The 20,878-nt window shown below is 44.2% G+C and overlaps 1 protein-coding gene across 1 annotated transcript in view; it reads left to right on the top strand.

The window, feature by feature from the left end:
* Nucleotides 1-20,878, top strand: part of LOC134301467 (A disintegrin and metalloproteinase with thrombospondin motifs 9-like) — a 52,915-nt gene that overhangs the window by 9,114 nt on the left and 22,923 nt on the right. The window contains exons 9-28 of the mRNA XM_062986161.1: nt 766-912; nt 1,047-1,188; nt 1,551-1,655; nt 2,933-3,078; nt 3,187-3,368; nt 4,027-4,163; nt 4,347-4,464; nt 5,147-5,242; nt 7,142-7,308; nt 8,478-8,604; nt 8,725-8,851; nt 9,342-9,552; nt 9,687-9,845; nt 9,995-10,156; nt 11,109-11,228; nt 13,264-13,371; nt 13,464-13,631; nt 14,966-15,238; nt 16,847-17,008; nt 18,288-18,464. Coding sequence (XP_062842231.1) covers nt 766-912; nt 1,047-1,188; nt 1,551-1,655; nt 2,933-3,078; nt 3,187-3,368; nt 4,027-4,163; nt 4,347-4,464; nt 5,147-5,242; nt 7,142-7,308; nt 8,478-8,604; nt 8,725-8,851; nt 9,342-9,552; nt 9,687-9,845; nt 9,995-10,156; nt 11,109-11,228; nt 13,264-13,371; nt 13,464-13,631; nt 14,966-15,238; nt 16,847-17,008; nt 18,288-18,464 — 3,034 coding nt within the window. The remainder of the gene's footprint in view (nt 1-765; nt 913-1,046; nt 1,189-1,550; nt 1,656-2,932; nt 3,079-3,186; nt 3,369-4,026; nt 4,164-4,346; nt 4,465-5,146; nt 5,243-7,141; nt 7,309-8,477; nt 8,605-8,724; nt 8,852-9,341; nt 9,553-9,686; nt 9,846-9,994; nt 10,157-11,108; nt 11,229-13,263; nt 13,372-13,463; nt 13,632-14,965; nt 15,239-16,846; nt 17,009-18,287; nt 18,465-20,878) is intronic.

The following is a 20,878-nucleotide window of genomic DNA, read 5'->3' as shown; positions in this document are numbered from 1 at the left end:
CCTCACTGACCTGCGGATCACGGACCGTCCACTGGTCTTCTCCACTGGTCTTCTACACTGGTGTTCTCCACTGTCTTCTCCACTGGTCTTTTCCACTGTCTTCTCCACTGGTCTTCTCCACTGGTCTTCTCCACTGGTCTTCCTTACTGTCGTCTCCACTGGTCTTCCTTACTGTCGTCTCCACTGGTCTTCTCCAATGTCCTTCTCCACTGTCTTCTCCAGTGGTCTTCTCCACTGGTTTTCTCCACTGGACTTCTCTACTGTCTTCTCCACTGTCCTTCTCTAATGGTCTTCTCCACTGGTCTTCACCACTGTCATTCTCCGCTGGTCTTCTCCACTGTTTTTCTCCACTGTCTTCTCCACTGGTCTTCTTCACTGGTCTTCTCTACTGGTCTTCCTGCATTCCAGTCCCTGTTTTAACCTCCTGTTCCTAAACCTTCTGCCTCTAGTCTTTACACTCTCCCCGGTCTTCTTTCCTTTTTATAGTCTTGGAACTATTTTCTGGTCTATCTTGCCAGTCTTTCCCACTGGACCCCAGTTTTTCCAGTTGTTTATTAATCCCGATTCTCACAGTGGTAGCCTAGTGGGTAGAGCTTTGGGCTATCAATCAAAAGATTGTCAGATCGAGTCCAGGCTTTGCTTTGCAGCTACTGTTGGACCCTTGAGCAAGGCCCTTAACCCTGTCTGCTCCTGGGGCACCGAACCTCTGTTTGTTTTCCTGCTAGTTTCTTCTGATGTTTCCTCTTTATTCGTCGCCGGTTGCAGGTTCAACATGCCCCACGACGACAGCAACAAATGTAAGGATGACGGCGCCAAGAACCAGCTGCACGTCATGGCTCCTGTGCTCAACTACAACACCAACCCCTGGATGTGGTCCAAATGTAGCAGGAAGTACATTACCGAGTTCCTCGAGTACGTACCGCCCGTAATATTTAATCCTCTCAGAAATCGTGACGTATAACGTGATTAATTCAGGACTATCAACCCGTGTGTCTCCTGTTTGTTTTCTTTAATCCTGAAGCTGTTGTTTGATTGTTTCCCATCAGTACAGGGTACGGGGAGTGTTTGCTGGACGAGCCTGTTTCCCGACCGTACACCCTGAGCCAGCAGCTGCCCGGGCACATGTACAGCGTCAATCAGCAATGTGAGCTCATATTTGGACCCGGGACGCAGGTGTGCCCATATATGGTAAGTGAACCGTGCGCTGGTTATGGTCTCATGCGTCCTCCATCATGCTTCACAGCATGACTTTGCACTGGCCGCAAATCAGTTTGTATTATGACGGAATACGACATACACACACTGTTTATTATTATTATTATTGTAGTTTCAGCTCAGTGGTTAAGGTGCTGGACTAGTAATCAGAAGGTCGCCGGTTCAAGCCCCACCATTGCTAAGTTGCTTCTACTGGGCCCCTGAGCAAGGCCCTTAACCCTTAATTGCTTGAATTGTATTCAGCTGTAAATGTACAATTATGTTTATTAGGGTTGTCAAATTCATGTGGGCGTGGCACTTTACACTAACAGTGTGTGTGTGTGTGTGTTTTACAGAAGCAGTGCCGACGGCTTTGGTGCACAGGTCCAGAGGGCCCCCAGCGTGGCTGCAGGACCCAGCACATGCCGTGGGCCGATGGCACCGAATGTGGCCCTGGAAAGGCAAGTACTGTAGTTACGACCTCTCCCACCCGGGTTCGGTTATCACTGTTCAAAGTACATTGAACATCTGTACGTGTTTGGATCAGACTCGACCATAACAGCCTCGAGTTATTCCAGGAGGCTTTCGAAAAGATGTTGGAACACAACTGTGAGGATTTTCTGCCACCATAAGTGTTGTTGGGCACTCATGTGGCACTTTAAGGCCTGGCATTGGCAACTGGGAAAGGGTGTTCTCTCAAAATGCTGCCACAATCCTACACATTAAAAACAGCCTCAGATTAGTCACCCTCCGCCATGCTTCACAGTCAGCACTACACTGCATGCAGACATACTGTTTGCTGGAACCTGCATAGCAAAGCATAATAAAGGATCTCGCCTCTGCAGCTCCGGAGTCCAATCGTGGTAGACTTTGTAGCACTCATACCGACCCTCATAAATCACAATGGTCACAATGGACGTGCTGACGCTATCGATTCCTCCAGAGGCAGTTTGGAGCTCAGTATATTGCAACCCATGATCCTCTTCTCTGAGCCTGTGTGGCCCGGGTTCTTAAAACAGCTTCTGGCAGTGGAAAAGCTCTTGAGGTTTTGACGTAGGTGTACATTTGGGTGGTCTCAGAACTGCACTCCTGAGACCTCATCTCGTCTCTGGGATCGGAGGGAGTCGAGTTCTGGTAGACGCCGCAACCCAGGGTTAGGGACTTCCCTATGTTGTTTATGTGCACTGAGGCCTTCCAATACACGATGCGCATGATTGCACAGTTCATAACCAGGAGCTCGAGCCGCTCTTGGATGTGGTCTGGGCTGTAACTCACACAGTAAACACGACGAGTCGGCTCGGTGAGGTCGGATTATAATTCATCTGTCGACGTTCATGGCTTTTTTAAAGGAATTAATTACATTTCTTTCATTTACTGTATTACTGTATTACTGATGGCTGGTATTGAGTCTTGCTTTGATGCTCTTCAACCAAGGTCACAAACGGGCCACTCAGGTCTCCACGCCAGATCAGATCTGCTTTGTTTAACACCTGAACCACGAGGAATGAGCGTCAGCCCAAGATTTTAAACCTCGCTGACCATCACATTCACGGTTGCTATGAAATCGCCATTGGGGCGTGGTTCTGATGTTTTGGCTTATCTAGACAGGCATCCTTGACTGTCCAAGAGCGAATGGCCAAGAGTACATAAAGTGACTGTCTGTCTGTCTGTCTATCTATCTGACTGTCTGTCTGTCTGACCGTCTGTCTGTCTCCTGTCTTTCTCTCTGCATGTGCAGCACTGTAAGCAAGGCGTCTGCCTCCCGAAGGAGCACAACCCGACGCCAGTGGATGGAGCGTGGGGCGTCTGGAGTCCCTTCGGTTCCTGCTCGAGGACCTGTGGAGGAGGGATCAAGACCGCCGTCCGCGACTGCGACCGGCCCCTGTGAGCACTGGAATTCATTCACCTGTCTTATTAATTCACCTGTCTGTCTCTCTATCTATCAATTTTAATGGGTTTTTTTTCCCCCCATTTGTGTGTATCTCTGTTCAGGCCGAAGAACGGAGGGAGGTACTGTGTGGGGCGCAGGATGAAGTTTCGTTCCTGTAACACCGAGCCGTGTTCCCGGCAGGTCCGAGACTTCAGAGACGAGCAGTGCGCCGCGTTTGACGGCCGGCATTTTAACATCAACGGTCTTCCTCCGAATGTGCGCTGGGTTCCCAAGTACAGCGGTAGTGAGTAACGTGATACTGACAAAAAATAATAACGCACATACGCTATAGGTATCGGGAAGTATTGGGACACCTGATTCAGCCATAACAGTTAATAACAGGTGTAATAAATCATATGAAAATTACAGTGTAATAGATGATAGACATACAGCCAAATAGACAGACAGACAGATAGATAGATAGATAGATAGATAGATAGATAGATAGATAGATAGATAGATAGATAGATAGATAGATAGATAGATGATTGATAGATAAACAGACCTACAGACAGACAGATGATGGATAGACAGACAGACAGACAGACAGACAGACAGGCAGATGATAGACAGACAGACAGACAGACAGACAGACAGACAGATAGATAGATAGATAGATAGACAGGCAGGCAGGCAAGCAGACAGATGACAGACAGACAGACAGACAGACACAGACATATAGATAGATAGATATACAAATAGACGAATAGACAGACAGACAGATAGATAGATAGACAGACAGACAGACAGACAGACAGACAGACAGACAGACAGACAGACAGACAGACAGACAGACAGACAGATACCTGGGACCTGGGGTTGATCTGTCATGAATGTAACCACAGTGTGTAAAACATAAAATAATAACTAATAAATGATGAATGTGTTTTGATGTGCTGCAGTTCTGATGAAGGATCGCTGTAAGCTCTTCTGCAGGGTGGCAGGAAACACAGCGTACTATCAGCTCAAGGACCGGGTCGTGGACGGCACGCTGTGTGGCCCCGACACCAACGACATCTGCGTGCAGGGCCTCTGCAGGGTGAGCGAGTGTATTTATGAAACACGGCTCGCCGTACTTACCATATTTAGTTTCATCCTCCGTTTCTCTGGCACGCCGTTCCAGATCTGATTATGTAACTCTGTCGAGTTACGATTCCATCGCCAGGAATAACTGACGGCGTTTCGGGCTGTGCTGACTCGCCCTCCGCTCTGTTTTCCACAGCAAGCGGGATGTGACAACATTCTGAACTCCAAAGCCAGGAGAGATAAGTGTGGAGTGTGTGGGGGAGATAATTCGTCCTGCAAGCCCGTGGCAGGGACGTTCAACACGGTTCACTACGGTACGTCAAAACCAGTAAATTCAGCCCTTTAGGACTCCTGGCCACCAGCATCCAGCTTCTGTAAAACAAATCATCTTTACATCCCTGTCAGTCCTGTTTCTATTTTTGTAAACCTCCTGTTGTACTAGATTCATTATTTAGGGCTTTAAAGAGAACATCTATAAAAAGTAATGTGACCTACTGATAAAATCATGTACCGCACCTTTAATTCAGATCAAGCTTCTCAATTTAAACCATTTCAATGTGAATTTATATTTTCAGTTTTTTTTAAATAATGACCTTTATACACGGGTACTGGTTTATAAGCATCGCAAATGTGTTTATTATTATTATTATTATTATTGCTATTATTGTTATTATATAATAATAATAATAATAATAATAATAATAATAATAATTATTATTATTAATATTAATATTACTATTACTATTATTATTATTATTATTATTAATTACCATATTATTACTATTATTATTATTATTATTATTATTATTATTAATTACCATATTATTACTATTATTATTATTATTATTATTATTTTATTATTATTATTAATTACCATATTATTATTGCTATTATGATTATTATTACTATTATTACTATATGTATTATTGTTTTTTAATTGTTGTTATTATTATTACTGTTATTATTATAATTATTATAATTTTTCCTCTTCTCTAGGTTACAATGTTGTGGTGCGTATACCCAGCGGTGCTACGAACATTGACGTGCGACAGCACAGTTTCTCAGGGAAATCGGAGGACGATAACTACCTCGGTGAGTCGAACCTTCAGCCTGTTCAGCGTTTCTGCTGTCTGGGGTATCAGGTGAATAAACAAGGCAGGAGAAAGTCGACAATCAAAACGACCATCACTTTCATTTTAATTTCATTATCACGGTTTTACCACCATCCTGGTCAGGGTCATGGTTGGTCAGGGTGCAAATCAGCAACACCCCGGACCACTTGGCCACATTTTACCTTGAATTTAATAAGCAGTTATAATTATGAGACAACATCTGTATTGGGATATGCCTCAGAAGTCTCTTGTCAGAACATTTTACCCCACTGTGTGCTTCCTCCTTCACGTCTGACATCCTCAAGCCTCTAAAAGCAGAACCTCGCCAGCAGACGCTAATCAAGGACACATGAGAGGCCCATTCAACGAGAAGCCAGAGGATGGAGAGGAGCACGAGAGGAGCACGTTCCTTACATGAGAAGCATCGTCGTGTGTGGGCGTCGCTGAATAATGCGGTTCTGTTCTGCTAAGGGTACAATGGAGTATCCGTCATCACGCCCCCACTGATGGAGACATCTGAAGGAAATTTCAGCTTCCTACACACGTCCCTCTCTGGAAAACTCTCATTGTAGAGGATCTGAAAGGTTTCCGGGCCTCGAGGAAAGGCAGAGACGAGCGGGCGAGCGAGAGAAACCAAATTAGACCTGAGGGGCGTACGATGGGACGTACGACGGTCAAAAGTATTCGGACACCTGACCGTGGGCTAGTTTGGACGTCCCATTTTAACATTTACATGTTCGGCATTTAGCAGGCGCTTTTATCCAAAGCGACTTACAGTACTGTGACAGTATACAGTCTGAGCAATTGAGGGTTAAGGCAGCAACCTGGCAGTTGTGGGGCTTAAACCCCTCACCTTCTGATTACTAGACCAGTACTTTAACCACTAGGCTACAACTGCCCTAAAAATAGGTATTAAAATTGACCGACCTCTATGTGATCTTTTCAGCTATAAGAACAGCCACTCTTCAGAGAAGGCTTCTAACCAGACTTTGAAATACGTCTGTGGGAATTTGTGCCCATTTAGTCAAAAGCTGTTTTGAATGGCTGGGGGCTGATATTGGTCAAGAAAGCCTCAGTTGACATCCTCTTAAAAATAGATATTAAAATAGAGTGGGATCTTTTCAGCTATAATAACAGCCTCTCTTCTGTGGGGATTTGTGCCCAGTCGAAAGCTGTTTTGAGGTGTCAGGTCGGGTTAATCAGTCCAGGAACGTAGTTAGAAGCTCGGGATCGGTGCGTGTGGTCATCGAGCCGGGTTCCTGCATCCCGGGGGGGATGACCGGCAGAGGGTTCTCATGCATCAGCCTCCGCGTGCGTGTGTGCAGGATTTCGGCGTTTACAGGAAGACGGTGGGACCTGTGATGTGTGAAATGGTGAGGAAAGTAATGCAGGAAATAAGGGACATAATCGCATTAACGTGAATGTGTGCAGCAGAGGAAGAGTCGGCCCCTCGGAGGAATGCCGCGCCACTTTGGCCCAATTAGCTTCATCATCTCATGGGGTGAAACGTACAGGCGGTAAAAACCTGCACGTTTACCGGTCACCAGTACAAACCAGCCAACATGTCATGGGAACATTTCAAAACACGTACAGGAGTTTATATTTTAAATTAGCTTATTTTGATGAGCTGTTTTAACAACTGCCTGTGTTTTGGTAATTCCAAAAACATTTAGTCCACTGCTGATGTGCTAGACTAGTGGTTCTCAACCAAGGGAAAAGGGTCCGGTTACATTTTATTAAAGGAACAGGACAATCAGTAAGCTACTGGCGTACAGGACCTGTCTTGTGATGTCATAAAAATCAATTTTATGGCTCCGTGAATCTGGACGTTCGTCTATTCGTCCTATAATTGAAATTTCTTTTTTATTTTCATCTCTAGCTGTGGCCAACAGTCGTGGAGAATATTTACTCAACGGTGATTTTGTGGTCAGCATGTTTAAAAGGGAAGTGAAGTTGGGGAACACTGTTTTGGAGTACAGCGGCTCCGACCACGTCATCGAGAGACTCAACTGCACTGAGCGCATCGACGAGGAGATCGTCATCCAGGTAACGACTGATCGCTGTTAGAGTTTTTATGCATTTTTTCCCCTTTTTCTCCCAACTTTAGCACGTCCAATCACCCGATTGCGTCATACTTCCTCTCCACTATTGCCGACCCCCGCTCTGATTGACTGATTGAGAATGGAGCTAACCCACGCCCCTTCGACACGTATGCATCCTGTCACCTACACTTGACGAGTGCAATGCGGATCAGCACTGTGTACAGAGAGACACACCCTGATCAGCGCACTCTTTCCTAGTCTCTGTGCATCCAGCCAGCAGAGGTTGTAATTGCATTAGTTATGAGAAAGTCCCTATTTGGCTTAATATCCTACCCCTACATGAACAACAGGCCAATCGTTGTTCATGTGGCTGCTCAGCCCAGCCGGCAGGCAGAGCTGAGACTCGATACGATGTATTCAAGATCCCAGCTCTGGTGTTCCAGCGTGTGTTTTACCGCTGCGCCACCTGAGCGGCGTTTGTTTGTTTTTTTAATGCTAACTTTTTCAACACACTTCATTTTAAAATCGTAGTTCTGCAGTAAAAGATAAAGAAAATCAAAATCGAGAAAAGGGCGAGAACAGAGCGAGCCTCCTGACAAAACAAAACCTCTCACTCATGTAAACAGAAAGATGTGTGCCTGCTAGTGGACAGTTACTGAACTGCTGGTCTTGGTTTTCTTCTCACAGGAATTTTGAACAATCGGACCAGACATTCGGTTTCCCAGATTTTGTCTGTTAAATCAGAAATCCGTTAAATCGAGGTTCTACTGTATGTTTATAAAATATGAGATTTTTAGACACCCAGATGGCACAGTGGCATATTCCGCTAGCACACCATCGCCAAAATTTCAACACCTCAGTTCAAGTCTCTGCTCTGCTACCGGTCGACTGGGCGCCATCTAGCGGGTACAATTGGCCACTATGTCTGCTGGGTGGGGAAATGACCAGACTGAGTGGGGAAATGACCAGACTGAGTGGGTGGGGTCTTCAAGCACTGTGTAGGGACCCTGGTAAGCAGACCGAGGAGCCTGCACAGAAGCACGGGCATACAGAAGGGGTTCACTAGGACTAATTGACCAAATTGGGACAATATGCTCAATTGGGAGAAAAAGGGAGAAAATGCATAAATAAATAGAAACAATATGAGATTTTTAAGTGTCTTTTACCTGACAGGTGCTATCTGTGGGCAGCCTCTACAACCCAGACGTCAGGTATTCCTTTAACATTCCCATCGAGGATAAGACTCAGTTTATCTGGGACGCGTCCGGATCGTGGCAGGAATGCAGCCGCTTGTGCCAAGGTGAGAACGGAAATCTTTTTTTTTTTTTTATATTTTACATTACCATTCAAACTGATTGTACTGTATCCTGTTATCAGTAATTAAAGAATCATTTCTTTATTGGTTTGTTGCATTATTCAGGCGAGCGTAAGAGGAAGATCGTGTGCAGTCGTCATCCGGACCGCATGGTGGTCTCTGATCAGAGGTGCCACGGCTCCCCGAGACCGGCGGCCGTCACCGAGCCCTGCAACACAGACTGTGAACTCAGGTATCGACTACACTAGTGCCACGTTTTACGGCGGTCATTAAATTACACTTATAAATAAAATAATAAAATAAATGGAAGCTACAGTACACAGCACAGCCGACCTTAATAGTTGAATGTAAACCTAAAACATCCAGCGACCGTCTCAAATACGAAAATTCTCGTCCGTGTTTTGACCCCCCTTTTGCGTCCACAGAATTGGTTGTTAGTTTTCCAAACTCAGTTACCCGAGTCGTGTTTTCAGCTGCTTTACTGTTTTCAGCGAGTGCTAACTGAATTGCCGTAGAATTGCATAGTGCAGATTAACCAGTAAACGTGAGGCCTTAGCTATAAAAACATACAAACATTCTGTATAATAATGTCTTATTTACTGTCCAGCTTCATTGTAACCCTACAAATAATAATGTTTTTATGTTTTTATTTTCTTGTCTGAAATGCAGCGCTTGGGAAACGTTCCTAATTCTCTGGTGTTTGTTCTGTTATGATTTGACAGGTGGAACGTCGCCCGTAAGAGCGAGTGCTCGGCCACGTGCGGTGTGGGCTACAGGACTGTAGAAATCTACTGTTCCAAAAGAAGCCGGACCGACGGCAAGACCCAGAGAGTCGACAGTCAGAACTGCAGCCAGCAGCACAAACCGAGCGAGCGGGAGGTCTGTCGGGGTGACTGCAGCCCTGGAGTGTGGGAGTACTCGCCCTGGTCTGAGGTAAGAATGCTGGTCCTGTATATATATATACATTCTCACAAGGGTGTTCGGCATGGCCGGTAGCTCCCGAAACCCTTCCATTTTAAGAACTGCATTGATGAGAGTCTGTTTTCGTTTCTGTAATTTTTGTTCAGTGCTCCAAAAGCTGCGGAGGAGGAACGAGGCGTCGGAGAGCCATGTGTGGAAAATCCTCAAAGAACGACGACGGGAAATGCAACGAAAGGGACAAACTGGTGGTCCAGCCGTGCAACGAGATCCACTGTCCACAGTGGAGGACCGCAGAGTGGTCCGAGGTACGAGCGGACGTATTTCAGTTGTTTTAGTTTTAGTACAGCAGGTTGTTTTTGCGTAAGCATTCTGGGAAACACCCATGCATAGATCTGATCTCAGAGCATCTACAGAGACGTTCCGCTCAGATGTTCTTGTGTGTTTTATTTGCTAGTGTATGGTGACGTGCGGGAAGGGCTACAAGCACCGGCGGACGTGGTGTCAGTTCGGAGACGAGCGTCGTGACGACCGGGACTGCGTCTCGCCCAAACCGGAGTCGGTGCAGCCGTGCCAGATGCAGGAGTGCGCGTCCTGGCAGGTCGGCCCCTGGGGCCAGGTGAGCACACGTACACGGCTGTGGCTACACCTGTTAATCCAGCACTGACTGTAACCAGAAGTCAGGAATCCGGGTCTGTAGGAACATGGAAGTGTTCGGCACCCAAACTACATATCGATATTCTGTTTGGGTCTGCAATTAGAATCCTTAAAGGTTTCAGATTTGACTTGGATGGTCTCTGCCATAGTGATAGACCTTACAAAGAGACAGACTATTAATTCCAGTAAAATAACTTAATGTAAACAGCAGCTAATCTAAAACACTCACTCACTCACTCGCTTTGTTAACCGATTATCCAATAAGGAAACCGGAGCTCCCGGGAGAAATCCATGCAGACACGGGGAGAACATGCAAACTCTGCACAGAAAGGACCCGGACCGCTACGCCTGGGGTTTGAACCCAGGGCCTTCTTGCTGTGAGGCTACAGTGCTACCCACCGAGCCACCGTGCCACCCTCTGAAAAATTATTGCTCTGCCAATAAATTTATGGCAATAAATAAATAAATAAATACATTTACTGTATTTCTTGAAATAAACGATCTATATGCACAGGGTCGGGACTTAAAACCTACATTTGAAGGTATTAAATAAAGCTTACAAACAAAAACCATTTGATCTTATTTGATCAAAGTCAGAGAGGGGCAAAACAATGGTAGCCTAGTGGGAAGAGCTTTGGGCTATCAATCGAAAGGTTGAGAATTCGAATCCCAGCTCCTAGCTCTGCCACACGGCCACTGTTGGACCCCTGAGCAAGGCCCCTAACCCTCTCTGCTCCAGGGACAGTGTAGGATGTCTGGCCCTGCGCTCTGACTATACACATGTAGATGTACAGTATATATGACAAATAAAGGTGTCCTATTCAATTCTATTGTATGAAGCGTATCTAGTGGTATCTGAATGGTCTCTAACTGACCTTTGATTGTGTGTGTGTGTGTGTGTTGTGTGTGTTCAGTGCACCACCACATGTGGCCCCGGCTATCAGATGAGAGCTGTGAAGTGTGTCGTGGGATCGTACGGCTCGGTGATGGACGACACCGAATGTAACGCAGCAACCCGACCGACCGACACTCAGGTGAGACCGGGCTGAGGTCAGGACTCAGTGGTCAAGATACTAGAGTAGTAATCAGCATCACCTTTCAACTGTTGGGCCCCTGAGCGAGGCCCTTACTGACTGCCCCTGCACTCTGACTCTGTGTGTTTGTACACTATAGGGCCAAAAGTATTTGGACACCTGACTCTCTTTAGAATACTCTACTGAGAAGGCTTCTTACAAGTATTTGAAGTATGTCTGTGGGAATTTGTGCCTGTTTAGTCAAAACATGACAGAATCTGTACGGCTGGACTGTTCAGTGGGCCTGAGGTCTGTGCAGGACACTGGAGGTTCTTTAATCTGAGCTTTCTTTCAGGAAAGGGACTTCCCTAACCTGTTGCTGCAAAGCTGAAAGCATAGAATATCCAAGTGGCTTAAATGCATGAATTTAAAATATGAAGGCGTGTCCCAATACTTTTGTCCATATAGTGTATATATGACTGTAAAGGCATCGTTCTTCTCAAGGGTTTAAAAGTAAGGACACTGTCCACAGTCGAGCGCGCTTTACGTTACCATGGGAACCGAAGATGAAGCAAAGCCGCGGCAGATTTCCAGCTGTGGAAACGTAGCTTTAAAGATAAACATCTGTCCGGATCGAGGCCGAGTTAAAAAGACGGAGTAAAAAGGCTCGGCTGCTGGGGACAGGAAGAGACCAATCGAGGGATGTACAGAGTAGAGAGGGAGGAAGAGAGAGGGAGGGTGGTGCGGCCAAAAGGGGGACAGAGAGGCCCTGGTTTCATTCCTGAATGAGCTTCGGACGCGCTGACCCTGAGGAAGTGGGTTTGTGTGATGTCAGTCAGTCAGTCGTGAAGTGTGAGGCCCACGCTGAACTCCCGACTGTGTGTGAGTGTGTGTGTGTGTGTGTGTGTGAACTAAGAGCATACACGATATGAACCTGACCTAACATTCAATTCCAAAACCGTTGGCATGAGCATGAAATCGCTCCCCGGTTCCTTCACGGCATGTGTGATCTATTCAGCTAGAACTACAGTAGCTCAGGGGTTAGGGCTCAGCGGTCAAGATACCAGAGTAGTAATCAGCAGGTTGTTGATTCAAGCTCCACCATCATCTAGTCACTGTTGGGCCCCTGAGCAAGGCCCTTACCGACCAAAAGTATTTGGACACCTGACAGCTTCTGAATACTAGCTGTAGCCTAGTCGTTAAGGTACTGGACTAGTAAGCAGAAGGTCGCTGGTTCAAACCCCACCTCTGCCAGGTTGCCACTGTTGGGCCCTTGAGCAAGGCCCTTAACCTTCAACTGCTTACACTGTATACTGTAAGTCTCTTTGGATAAAAGCGTCTGCTAAATGCCGAAAATTTACATGTAAATCTTCAGCTAGAACAACAACCGCTCGTCTAAGAAGGCTTCTCACAAGATTTGAAGTATGCCTGTGGGAATTTGTGCCCATTAAGTCAAAAGAGCATTTGTATGACTGGGCACTGATGTTAATCAAGAAAGCCTCAATTATTGTTCCAGTTCTAGCTTTTCCTCATGTTCTTATAGAGCTGGTTTTGGACACAGGGACACAGTCATGCTGGAATAGGAAAGGTCCTTCCCTAAACTGTTGGGACAGTTGTTTAGGCTGAAACACATAGATTCAATACTTACACGGGGCGTCCCAATACGTTCAACTAAATTTATTCAAACAAGCATTCGTTAGATCTCCTGATGCTGGACGAGTATGCCTGACTCACATTTGTCATTCCGATTCATCCCAAATGTGAAATATAGGGTTGAGCTCAAAGCTCTATACAGTCCACCAAAGTTTGCAAACCATTATTTGCTCGGTGAGGTAACTGGTTTTAGTAACTGGGAGATCTGCTTTTGTATTCTTATAGTACAGGAGGAGTAATCGGTCATGTCTGAGAGACTAGGAAACGCTTATAGTCCGGATTTAGCGCCGTCTGATTTCCACATTTTTGGAAGCTCAAAGAAGCTTTAAGGGGAAGAAGATTTTCATGTGATGATGATAAAGCAGCAGTGCATCATTCTGACTCTTCTCCTTCTTCTCTGCAGGACTGTGAGATCTCCGCCTGCCCCCTCATCCACCCTGTCTCTCCCGACACCAAACCAGCGCCCCGTGCCGCCCACAAACCCCAGTGGCGCTTCGGGTCCTGGACTCAGGTACGGCCTTAATAATAAACGCACATTAAACAGGTATGTATAGGTGTGTATATGAACGTCTTTTGAGCCGAGTACGTCTCTGTGTGCCGCAGTGTAGCGCCACCTGCGGGAAGGGCGAGCGCATGCGCTACGTGAGCTGTCGGGACGATCAGGGCGGAGTAGCGGAGGAGTCGGCGTGCGCTCACCTCCAGAAACCTCCTGCCACTGAGATCTGCTCCGTGGTGGCCTGCGGTCAGTGGAAGGTCCTGGAATGGACGCCGGTATGTTCACTTTGGTACTTTGGGACAATTGGATTTGTTTAGGTTAAACTTGTTAACAGCGTGTGAGGAGTTTAAGGGATTAAGCCGCACACTTTTCCCAGGTAACTCTGATTTGGTCTTTAAAATGTTCGTAATTAGCGTTATTTTCACGACGCTGGTTTAACGTGATGCTTTATTTTTCTAACACGAGTGTTCTTGATGCTGAAGGGTTAGAAAGCTTTGTGGAAGGCCCAGGGGAAACGAGCTGTGTGTGTGTGTTTGTGTGTGTGTGTGTGTGCGGTGAGAGGGAGCCGGATTGCTGTGCTTGCAGATGTTTCTCATCAGGAGCTGTGCTGATACTCCCCCACACACACACACGTACACACACACGTACACACACACGTACACACACACGTACACAGGGGCCGGTGAAGGGTCTCCGTGTTATTAATGTCAGAGACGGTTAGCGTAGTGCAGCGGGGAGACGCTTATTTAAGGCCGCTGCGATCCCACACTCATTACGCCGCCTCAGCTCCGGGTGCGGCGTGTCAGTGGTTAACGTGCAGCGTTCAGACCCACAAGGATCTCAAACAAAAACGCTTCATTTCGAATGAACCTGGGTGCTAGTCCATCACAAGGTCCACATTCTGCACCTTTGGGGAAGGAGGGCATGGGTTCTTGGTTCGATTCCCACCTTTCATGGCTGTTTGTGAGCAGTTTGGCATGTGGGGTGCCCAGGTGGCGCAGCGTTGGGATTCTGGTCTCCCCAAGTTTGAATCACAGCTGTTCTAGCAGCTGGGCGCCCCCTAGCGGGCATAATTGGCAATGCCTGCAGCAGACAAAATTGGCCATTAAAGTCTGCAGGGTGGGAAAAGATCGGACTGAAAGTGGGTGGGGTCTTTAATGCTGTATAAGGACCCTGGTTTGTAGCCGTAAACTATCTGTCTACCTGTCTGTTTGTCTGTCTGCCCGCGTGTCTATCTATCTATCTATCTATCTATCTATCTATCTATCTATCTATCTATCTATCTATCTATCTATCTAACTGTCTGCCTATCTATCTGTCTGTCTATCTATCTGTCTGCCTGTCTGTCTGTCTGCCTGTCTTTCTATCTATCTATCTATCTATCTGTCTGTCTGTCTGTCTGTCTGTCTGTCTGTCTGTCTGTCTATCTGTCTGTCTGTCTACCTACCTGGAAAATAAGTAGCATGCGTTAGGCTCTTTAGCCTGCAAGGTTGTTGTGCAACCAGCAGGGGTCGCCAAATTACATCCACATCGGTACAGTGTAAAAACAAAAAAGCATTTTTGTGTAGAACGTACATGAACGTAGCCGTTTCTCTACGTGTGTTCGCAGTGCTCAGTTTCGTGCGGTCAGGGTCGAGCCACCCGGCAGGTGCAGTGCGAGAACTTCAGCGATCAGCCGGTGGACGCGGCCGAGTGTGACCCGGACGAACGGCCGAGCGCGGAGCAGGAGTGCGCCATGCCCCAGTGTCCGTCCTACCCCGGGAACCACGGGACCCCCCCGTCGCACCCGGACGCCCGCAAGAAAGCTGTTCCCGCAGGCAGAGCGGATCGAAACAGAGAGGGACGTCCGCAGTCGCAGTGGAGGACCGGACCGTGGGGAGCGGTGAGTCGCATGCAGATGTTTTGTAGAACATCGTAAGAGTGGAAGGAGTGTTAATACATCTAAACATCAAGCTCATGTGAGGGATTCCTCATAACTGCCGCAGTTACGCCCTCTGCTGGCTGATCGATAACACAGTGACTCTCCGTGCACGATACGGATCTCTATATGAACCTGAACCTGTCTGTACTGCACACATGTCTGAGGGGCGGTGTTAGTCACGACCCTCCTCGATCAGGAGTGGAAGGTGTGCAGCACCAGAGGCGGAAATACAATTTAGGTGATTGGATATGACTAAATTTGGATTAAAACTGAGGAAAAAATTCATAAAAAAGGCTGAATTTGCTTCGTTATCTGTTGAACAGATTATCAGTTGCCTGCAATGCTGACGTGGTGCTTTAGTGGTAACAGCTATGGGGTATCTATTGGAAGGTTAGGGGTTCAAATCCCAATCCTGAACCCTAACAAATCCTAACAATCTGGGCTATAGAAAGAAAAGATGATTATCATGTTGTACACACGTGTGTGTATGTAAGCATGACGAGGTAATTGTCTTCTGAAGAAAGCTCCTCCCGATCCCCAATGCAGCCCTGAAATCTTGACTAGCTGGCTAGCTTCCTTCCAGCAGATGTGATATTTCACATATTTAGGAGCTGGACAGTACTGGACAGTAACGGTTAGAGGTTTAGCCGTCGTGTTCAGGTCTGGGAGTCATCAGCTCTTCCTCTCTGTAGATAAAAACCATTGTGTTCTTTATACGTGTTGATGTTGGGCTCTGTGAATAGATGCACTCTGGGTATTTATAGCAGGCACCTGCAGGATCTGCTGCTTCAGGGCTTTCCGGGTTAGCAGGATGCTACGTGTGCTAAATTTAGAAATAGTATTTTTGGCTAAAGATAATCTTGACGCAACATAAATATATATAGACAGTACCTGCTTGTGCTTGTTATCGTCGGTGTTCATGCATTTTTTTAATATCTGAGCAAAGCTGGACTGTCGCAAAAGCAATTCTAACAGTTTTAGCTTAGCCACTGTTGCTAACTGAGATTAAAAACTAGTAATAATTCTAAGTTTTAGCTTAGCACAGGTGTGTTGCCAGAATTGCTAACAGTAAATACATGATTGTATGTAAAAATAGTTTAGCTAGAAATAGTTTCGCTTAGCTTTAAGAAAGTTAGTAAAGCGATTAGCCAGTTAATATATACAATGATTATTATGTATATATATTAGCCAGTTGCTAAATACAATTATATATATATATAACTGTGATTAAAAACTACTAATAATTACTGAGCACAAGCAATTCTAACAGTTTTAGCTTAGCACAGGTGTGTTGCCAGCGCTGCTAACACTAATTATGTGATTGTATATAGAAAAAGATGGCATTTAAAATACAATGTTTAGCTTAGCTTAGCTTTAAGAAAGTTATGAAAGTGATTAGCCAGTTGCTAAACACAATGATTATTATGTATGTGATGTTATATTTCCAGAATTAAAACAAACATAGCATCATGCAGTAACTTTATCATAGATTAAAACGTGTATTGTTTGGCTGTGCTAGCACAGAGACTGTAAGCGTGTTTGCTAACGTTTGCGTGCCGCTCCTCTCAGTGCTCCAGTACGTGTGCTGGTGGATTCCAGAGGCGGGTGGTGGTGTGCCAGGATGTTAACGGGTATCCAGCCAACAGCTGTGATGAAAGTATTCAGCCCGCCGAGCAGCGTTCCTGCGAGTCTGGACCCTGTCCACAGTGGGTGTACGGACACTGGGGCGAAGTACGAAGCACACACACACACACACACACACACACAATACTGACTCTAAACCTGAAGTCTTACAACTAATTAGCACCACTGTTAGCTTTCTTTAGGCTTAACTGAATACAGAAAGAACACTGAAGAGAAACCTGGAGGGCAAAAAAGACGAGAGAATCAAACCTTTCACTCGAAGCCCAGATAACCAAAGTGAAGTAAAGCTCTCGGATTTTGGACATTATTGGTTATTTTGGAAACAGTTAATTGGCAAAGATAAATATGGCTGGACGAATTTAAAATAAAAGAGCACAAGGACGGTCAGAAACAAGATACTGTTAGAGAAAGTTATCAAGCCTACAGACCTCAGACGCTGGAATGAAGTTGATGGCAATAATAATAATATTAATAATAATAATAATAATAACAATGTAATAATAATAATAATAATAAATAAACCAATAATAATAATAATAATAATAATAATAATAAATAAACCAATAATAATAATAATAATAATAATAAATAAATAAACCAATAATAATAGGGATAAAAATAATATTAATAATAATAACAATGTAATAATACTAATAATAATAATAATAAAATAATAATAGTGATAATAATAATAATACTAATAATAACAATGTAATAATAATAATAATAAAATAATAATAGTGATAATAATAATAATGTTTTAATAATAATAATATTAATACATAGTAATAATATTAATACGTATTAATAACGTATTAATAATAATAATAATAATAATAATAATGTATTAATAATAATTATAATACAAGAATGTAATAATAATAATAATTATGTATTAATAATAATAATAATAACAATGTATTAATAATAATTATAATAATGTAATAATAATAATGTATTAATAATAATAATAATAATAATAATCATCATCTGTTTTACTCTTTGCAGAGGTACAGTGGACAAAAAGTTGGATATTTCTCAGATTAAGTTGAATTTGACAATAAAATATGTACACACATATGTGTAAATATTTTAACTCTAATGCCTAATATTTTTTGCTTGTCTCATATTTTTAATATTTTAAATATATTGATTTAGTTTTTAGATTTGACAGCAAAAAAACTACTGACATTTATTTGTTCTCTGCTTTTGTTTATTTTTTTAACAAATTAAGTACAAATCCACACATACAGAATTTAAACGTGTTTATCCCACATTGGTAATAGTTTGAAGACGTAAATTACATAAAATAATCAGTGTAGTTCACTTCATCAGAATCTCTCTTTCTCTTTCTGTGTGTGTGCAGTGTTCGAAACCCTGCGGCGGGGGCATAAGGACGCGCCTGGTGGTCTGTCAGCGTCACAGCGGCGATCGATTCGACGATCAGAGCTGCGAGATCCTGGACAAACCGCCGGACCGCGAGCAGTGCAACACGCAGCCGTGCTCGGCCGGTCCTCACTGGAGCGCGGACCCGTGGAGCTCGGTACGGCCGTAACACTCGTGTCTCTGTTCATCCCTGTCCATCCTGTCCATCCTGTCCATCCTGTCCATCCTGTCCCTAACGCATCCTAACATTTAACACGCCGGCCGTTCTTACTAAACCGTAGCATGAGCAGGTACAGACCGGCCAGGCCAAGGTGCTGCTTTAGCCTCCGTGACTGCTTCTTAATGATGAACCAAATACTTAAAGTGCTGTCGATATAAATAAAAGGTTATTATTAATATAGGAACAGATTATTAGATTGTAGATTATTTATTATATATGAAACGTAGTTCTTTTTTGTGTACAGCACACTAGATCTTATAATTTATGGCTACGTTGCGTTCCGTTGTTTGTTTGTAGGTGTATTTTTTCTTTTTATTTGTATATGAGGACTTTGTAACAGGCCCATCGTCATCCTAAACATCACACTGGCTCGGGGGTCCAATCCAGAAATGTGAACTCTGTAGGCACAACCTGTCGGTGACACGATGAAAAGCCTGACGATTATTAGCGCTGTATAGATTTGTTCTGCCAAAGATGTGTACATTAGCAGTATTTTTGTATCAGATCATTTATTTATAGATTTTCCACAGCAGTACTTCAGATGAAACCAAAACTGTGAGCGTAGACGCGCATTTTATAAACGGTGCTGGATATAAACGCTGATCGTTCGTTTTTTTCATTTTTTGTTCGCAAACGTTTCTCCACACGCAAAACTTTACCTCACACGCCGTGCGTCTCTGCTAGCCATCAAACTCTGAACGGTGCTTCCTTAAAACGAGCGACACCTCACCTACACAGTGCTGTTGGTTTTGTGTATTTATTTTATTTTTTACTTTCGATAGAAAATGTATAGACTAAATACAAGTGAGGAACGTTACATGATATAATATATGTAGATAGTTATACGTACACTATACGGCCAAAAGTATATAACGACAGAGTTTAAAGTATGTCTGTGGGCATTTGTTCCCAATTATTTAAAAGAGCATTTGTATGAGTTTCTTTATAAAACATGCCGGACCAGGAAAGTGAATTCAGTAATTAGACGAGGTGTCCCAATACTTTTGTCCATATAGTGTATGTGTGTGTATATATTTTCATTTACTGTCAGTTGAACATGATGTCATGTATCGGTTACTGAAAATGAGGCCAAAAGCATCCGAGAGAAGCCCAGATTCCCAGCGTTAATCCTCAGTGTCTACCTCATTACCCTGTCTGTGTGGGTTTCCTCTCACAGTACCAACACGTCTATATAAGTGAGGTGAATCAAAGATACAAAAACTCCGTCCCTTGGTTTCCCATTATTCCCAGCTTGGTTTCCCATTATCCCCAGCTTGGTTTCCCATTATTCCCAGCTTGGCTTCCTTGGTTTCTTATTTTTCCCAGCCTGGTTTCCCATTATTCCCAGCTTGGTTTCCCATTATTCCAAGCTTGGTTTCCCATAATTTCCATTATTATTGGTTCCCCATTATTCTCAGCTTGGTTTCCTTGGTTTTCAATTATTCCCAGCTTGGTTTCCCATTATTCCCAGCTTGGTTTCCCATTATTCCAAGCTTGGTTTCCTTGGTTTCCCATAATTCCCATTATTATTGGTTCCCCATTATTCTCAGCTTGGTTTCCTTGGTATTCAATTATTCCAAGCCTGGTTTCCCATTATTTCCAGCTTGGTTTCCCATTACTCCAAGCTTGGTTTCCTTGGTTTCACATCATTCCCAGCCTGGCTTCCCATAATTCCCAGCCTGGCTTCCCATAATTCCCAGCCTAGTTTCCCAGTATTCCCAGGTTGGTTCCCCGTTATTCACAGCTTGGTTTCCTTGGTTTCCCATTATTCCCATTATTATTGGTTTCCCATTATCCCCAGCTTGGTTTCCTTGGTTTCTTATAATTCCAATTATTATTGGTTTCCCATTATTCCCAGTCTGGTTTCCTTGGTTTTCCATTATTCCCAGCTTGGTTTCCCATAATTCCTACGAGATCATTTTAATAATGGTGTTTTTTATACGAATTTATACATCATGACAAAATTCTAACGTATTTAGGAATCATTTTGTCCAGCTGAAGTGTGAATAATGTAAACAAATTTCAGTACAAACGTAATAAACTGAATGATTTATGAGCTTTAATCCTCCGCTGGGACGAGGTTTTTGTGGACGGTCGGTCGTAACCAAAAGCAGCTGTTAGAATCTGCCGAAACACAGGCGACAGCGTTTTTGTCTGATCGTCCAGTAATTCTGACCACTGGTGCTCGTTTTTACCTGATCTGTTATACAAAAGCATGTTTAGAGCAGCATGATGTGACGTTTTATATCAGTTTTATATCAGTTTATATCATGTTGAAGTGACACGATCATCATCATCTCTGTACATTCTGTAAGTTTTTGTATTTATTTCTGTTGAGCTTTTTTGTTCGT

This window comes from Trichomycterus rosablanca, chromosome 24, assembly GCF_030014385.1.
Source record: "Trichomycterus rosablanca isolate fTriRos1 chromosome 24, fTriRos1.hap1, whole genome shotgun sequence".
Lineage (NCBI taxonomy): Eukaryota > Metazoa > Chordata > Actinopteri > Siluriformes > Trichomycteridae > Trichomycterus > Trichomycterus rosablanca.
The sequence above is the reverse complement of the archived record's forward strand: the minus strand, read 5'-3'. Positions and strand labels throughout refer to the sequence as shown.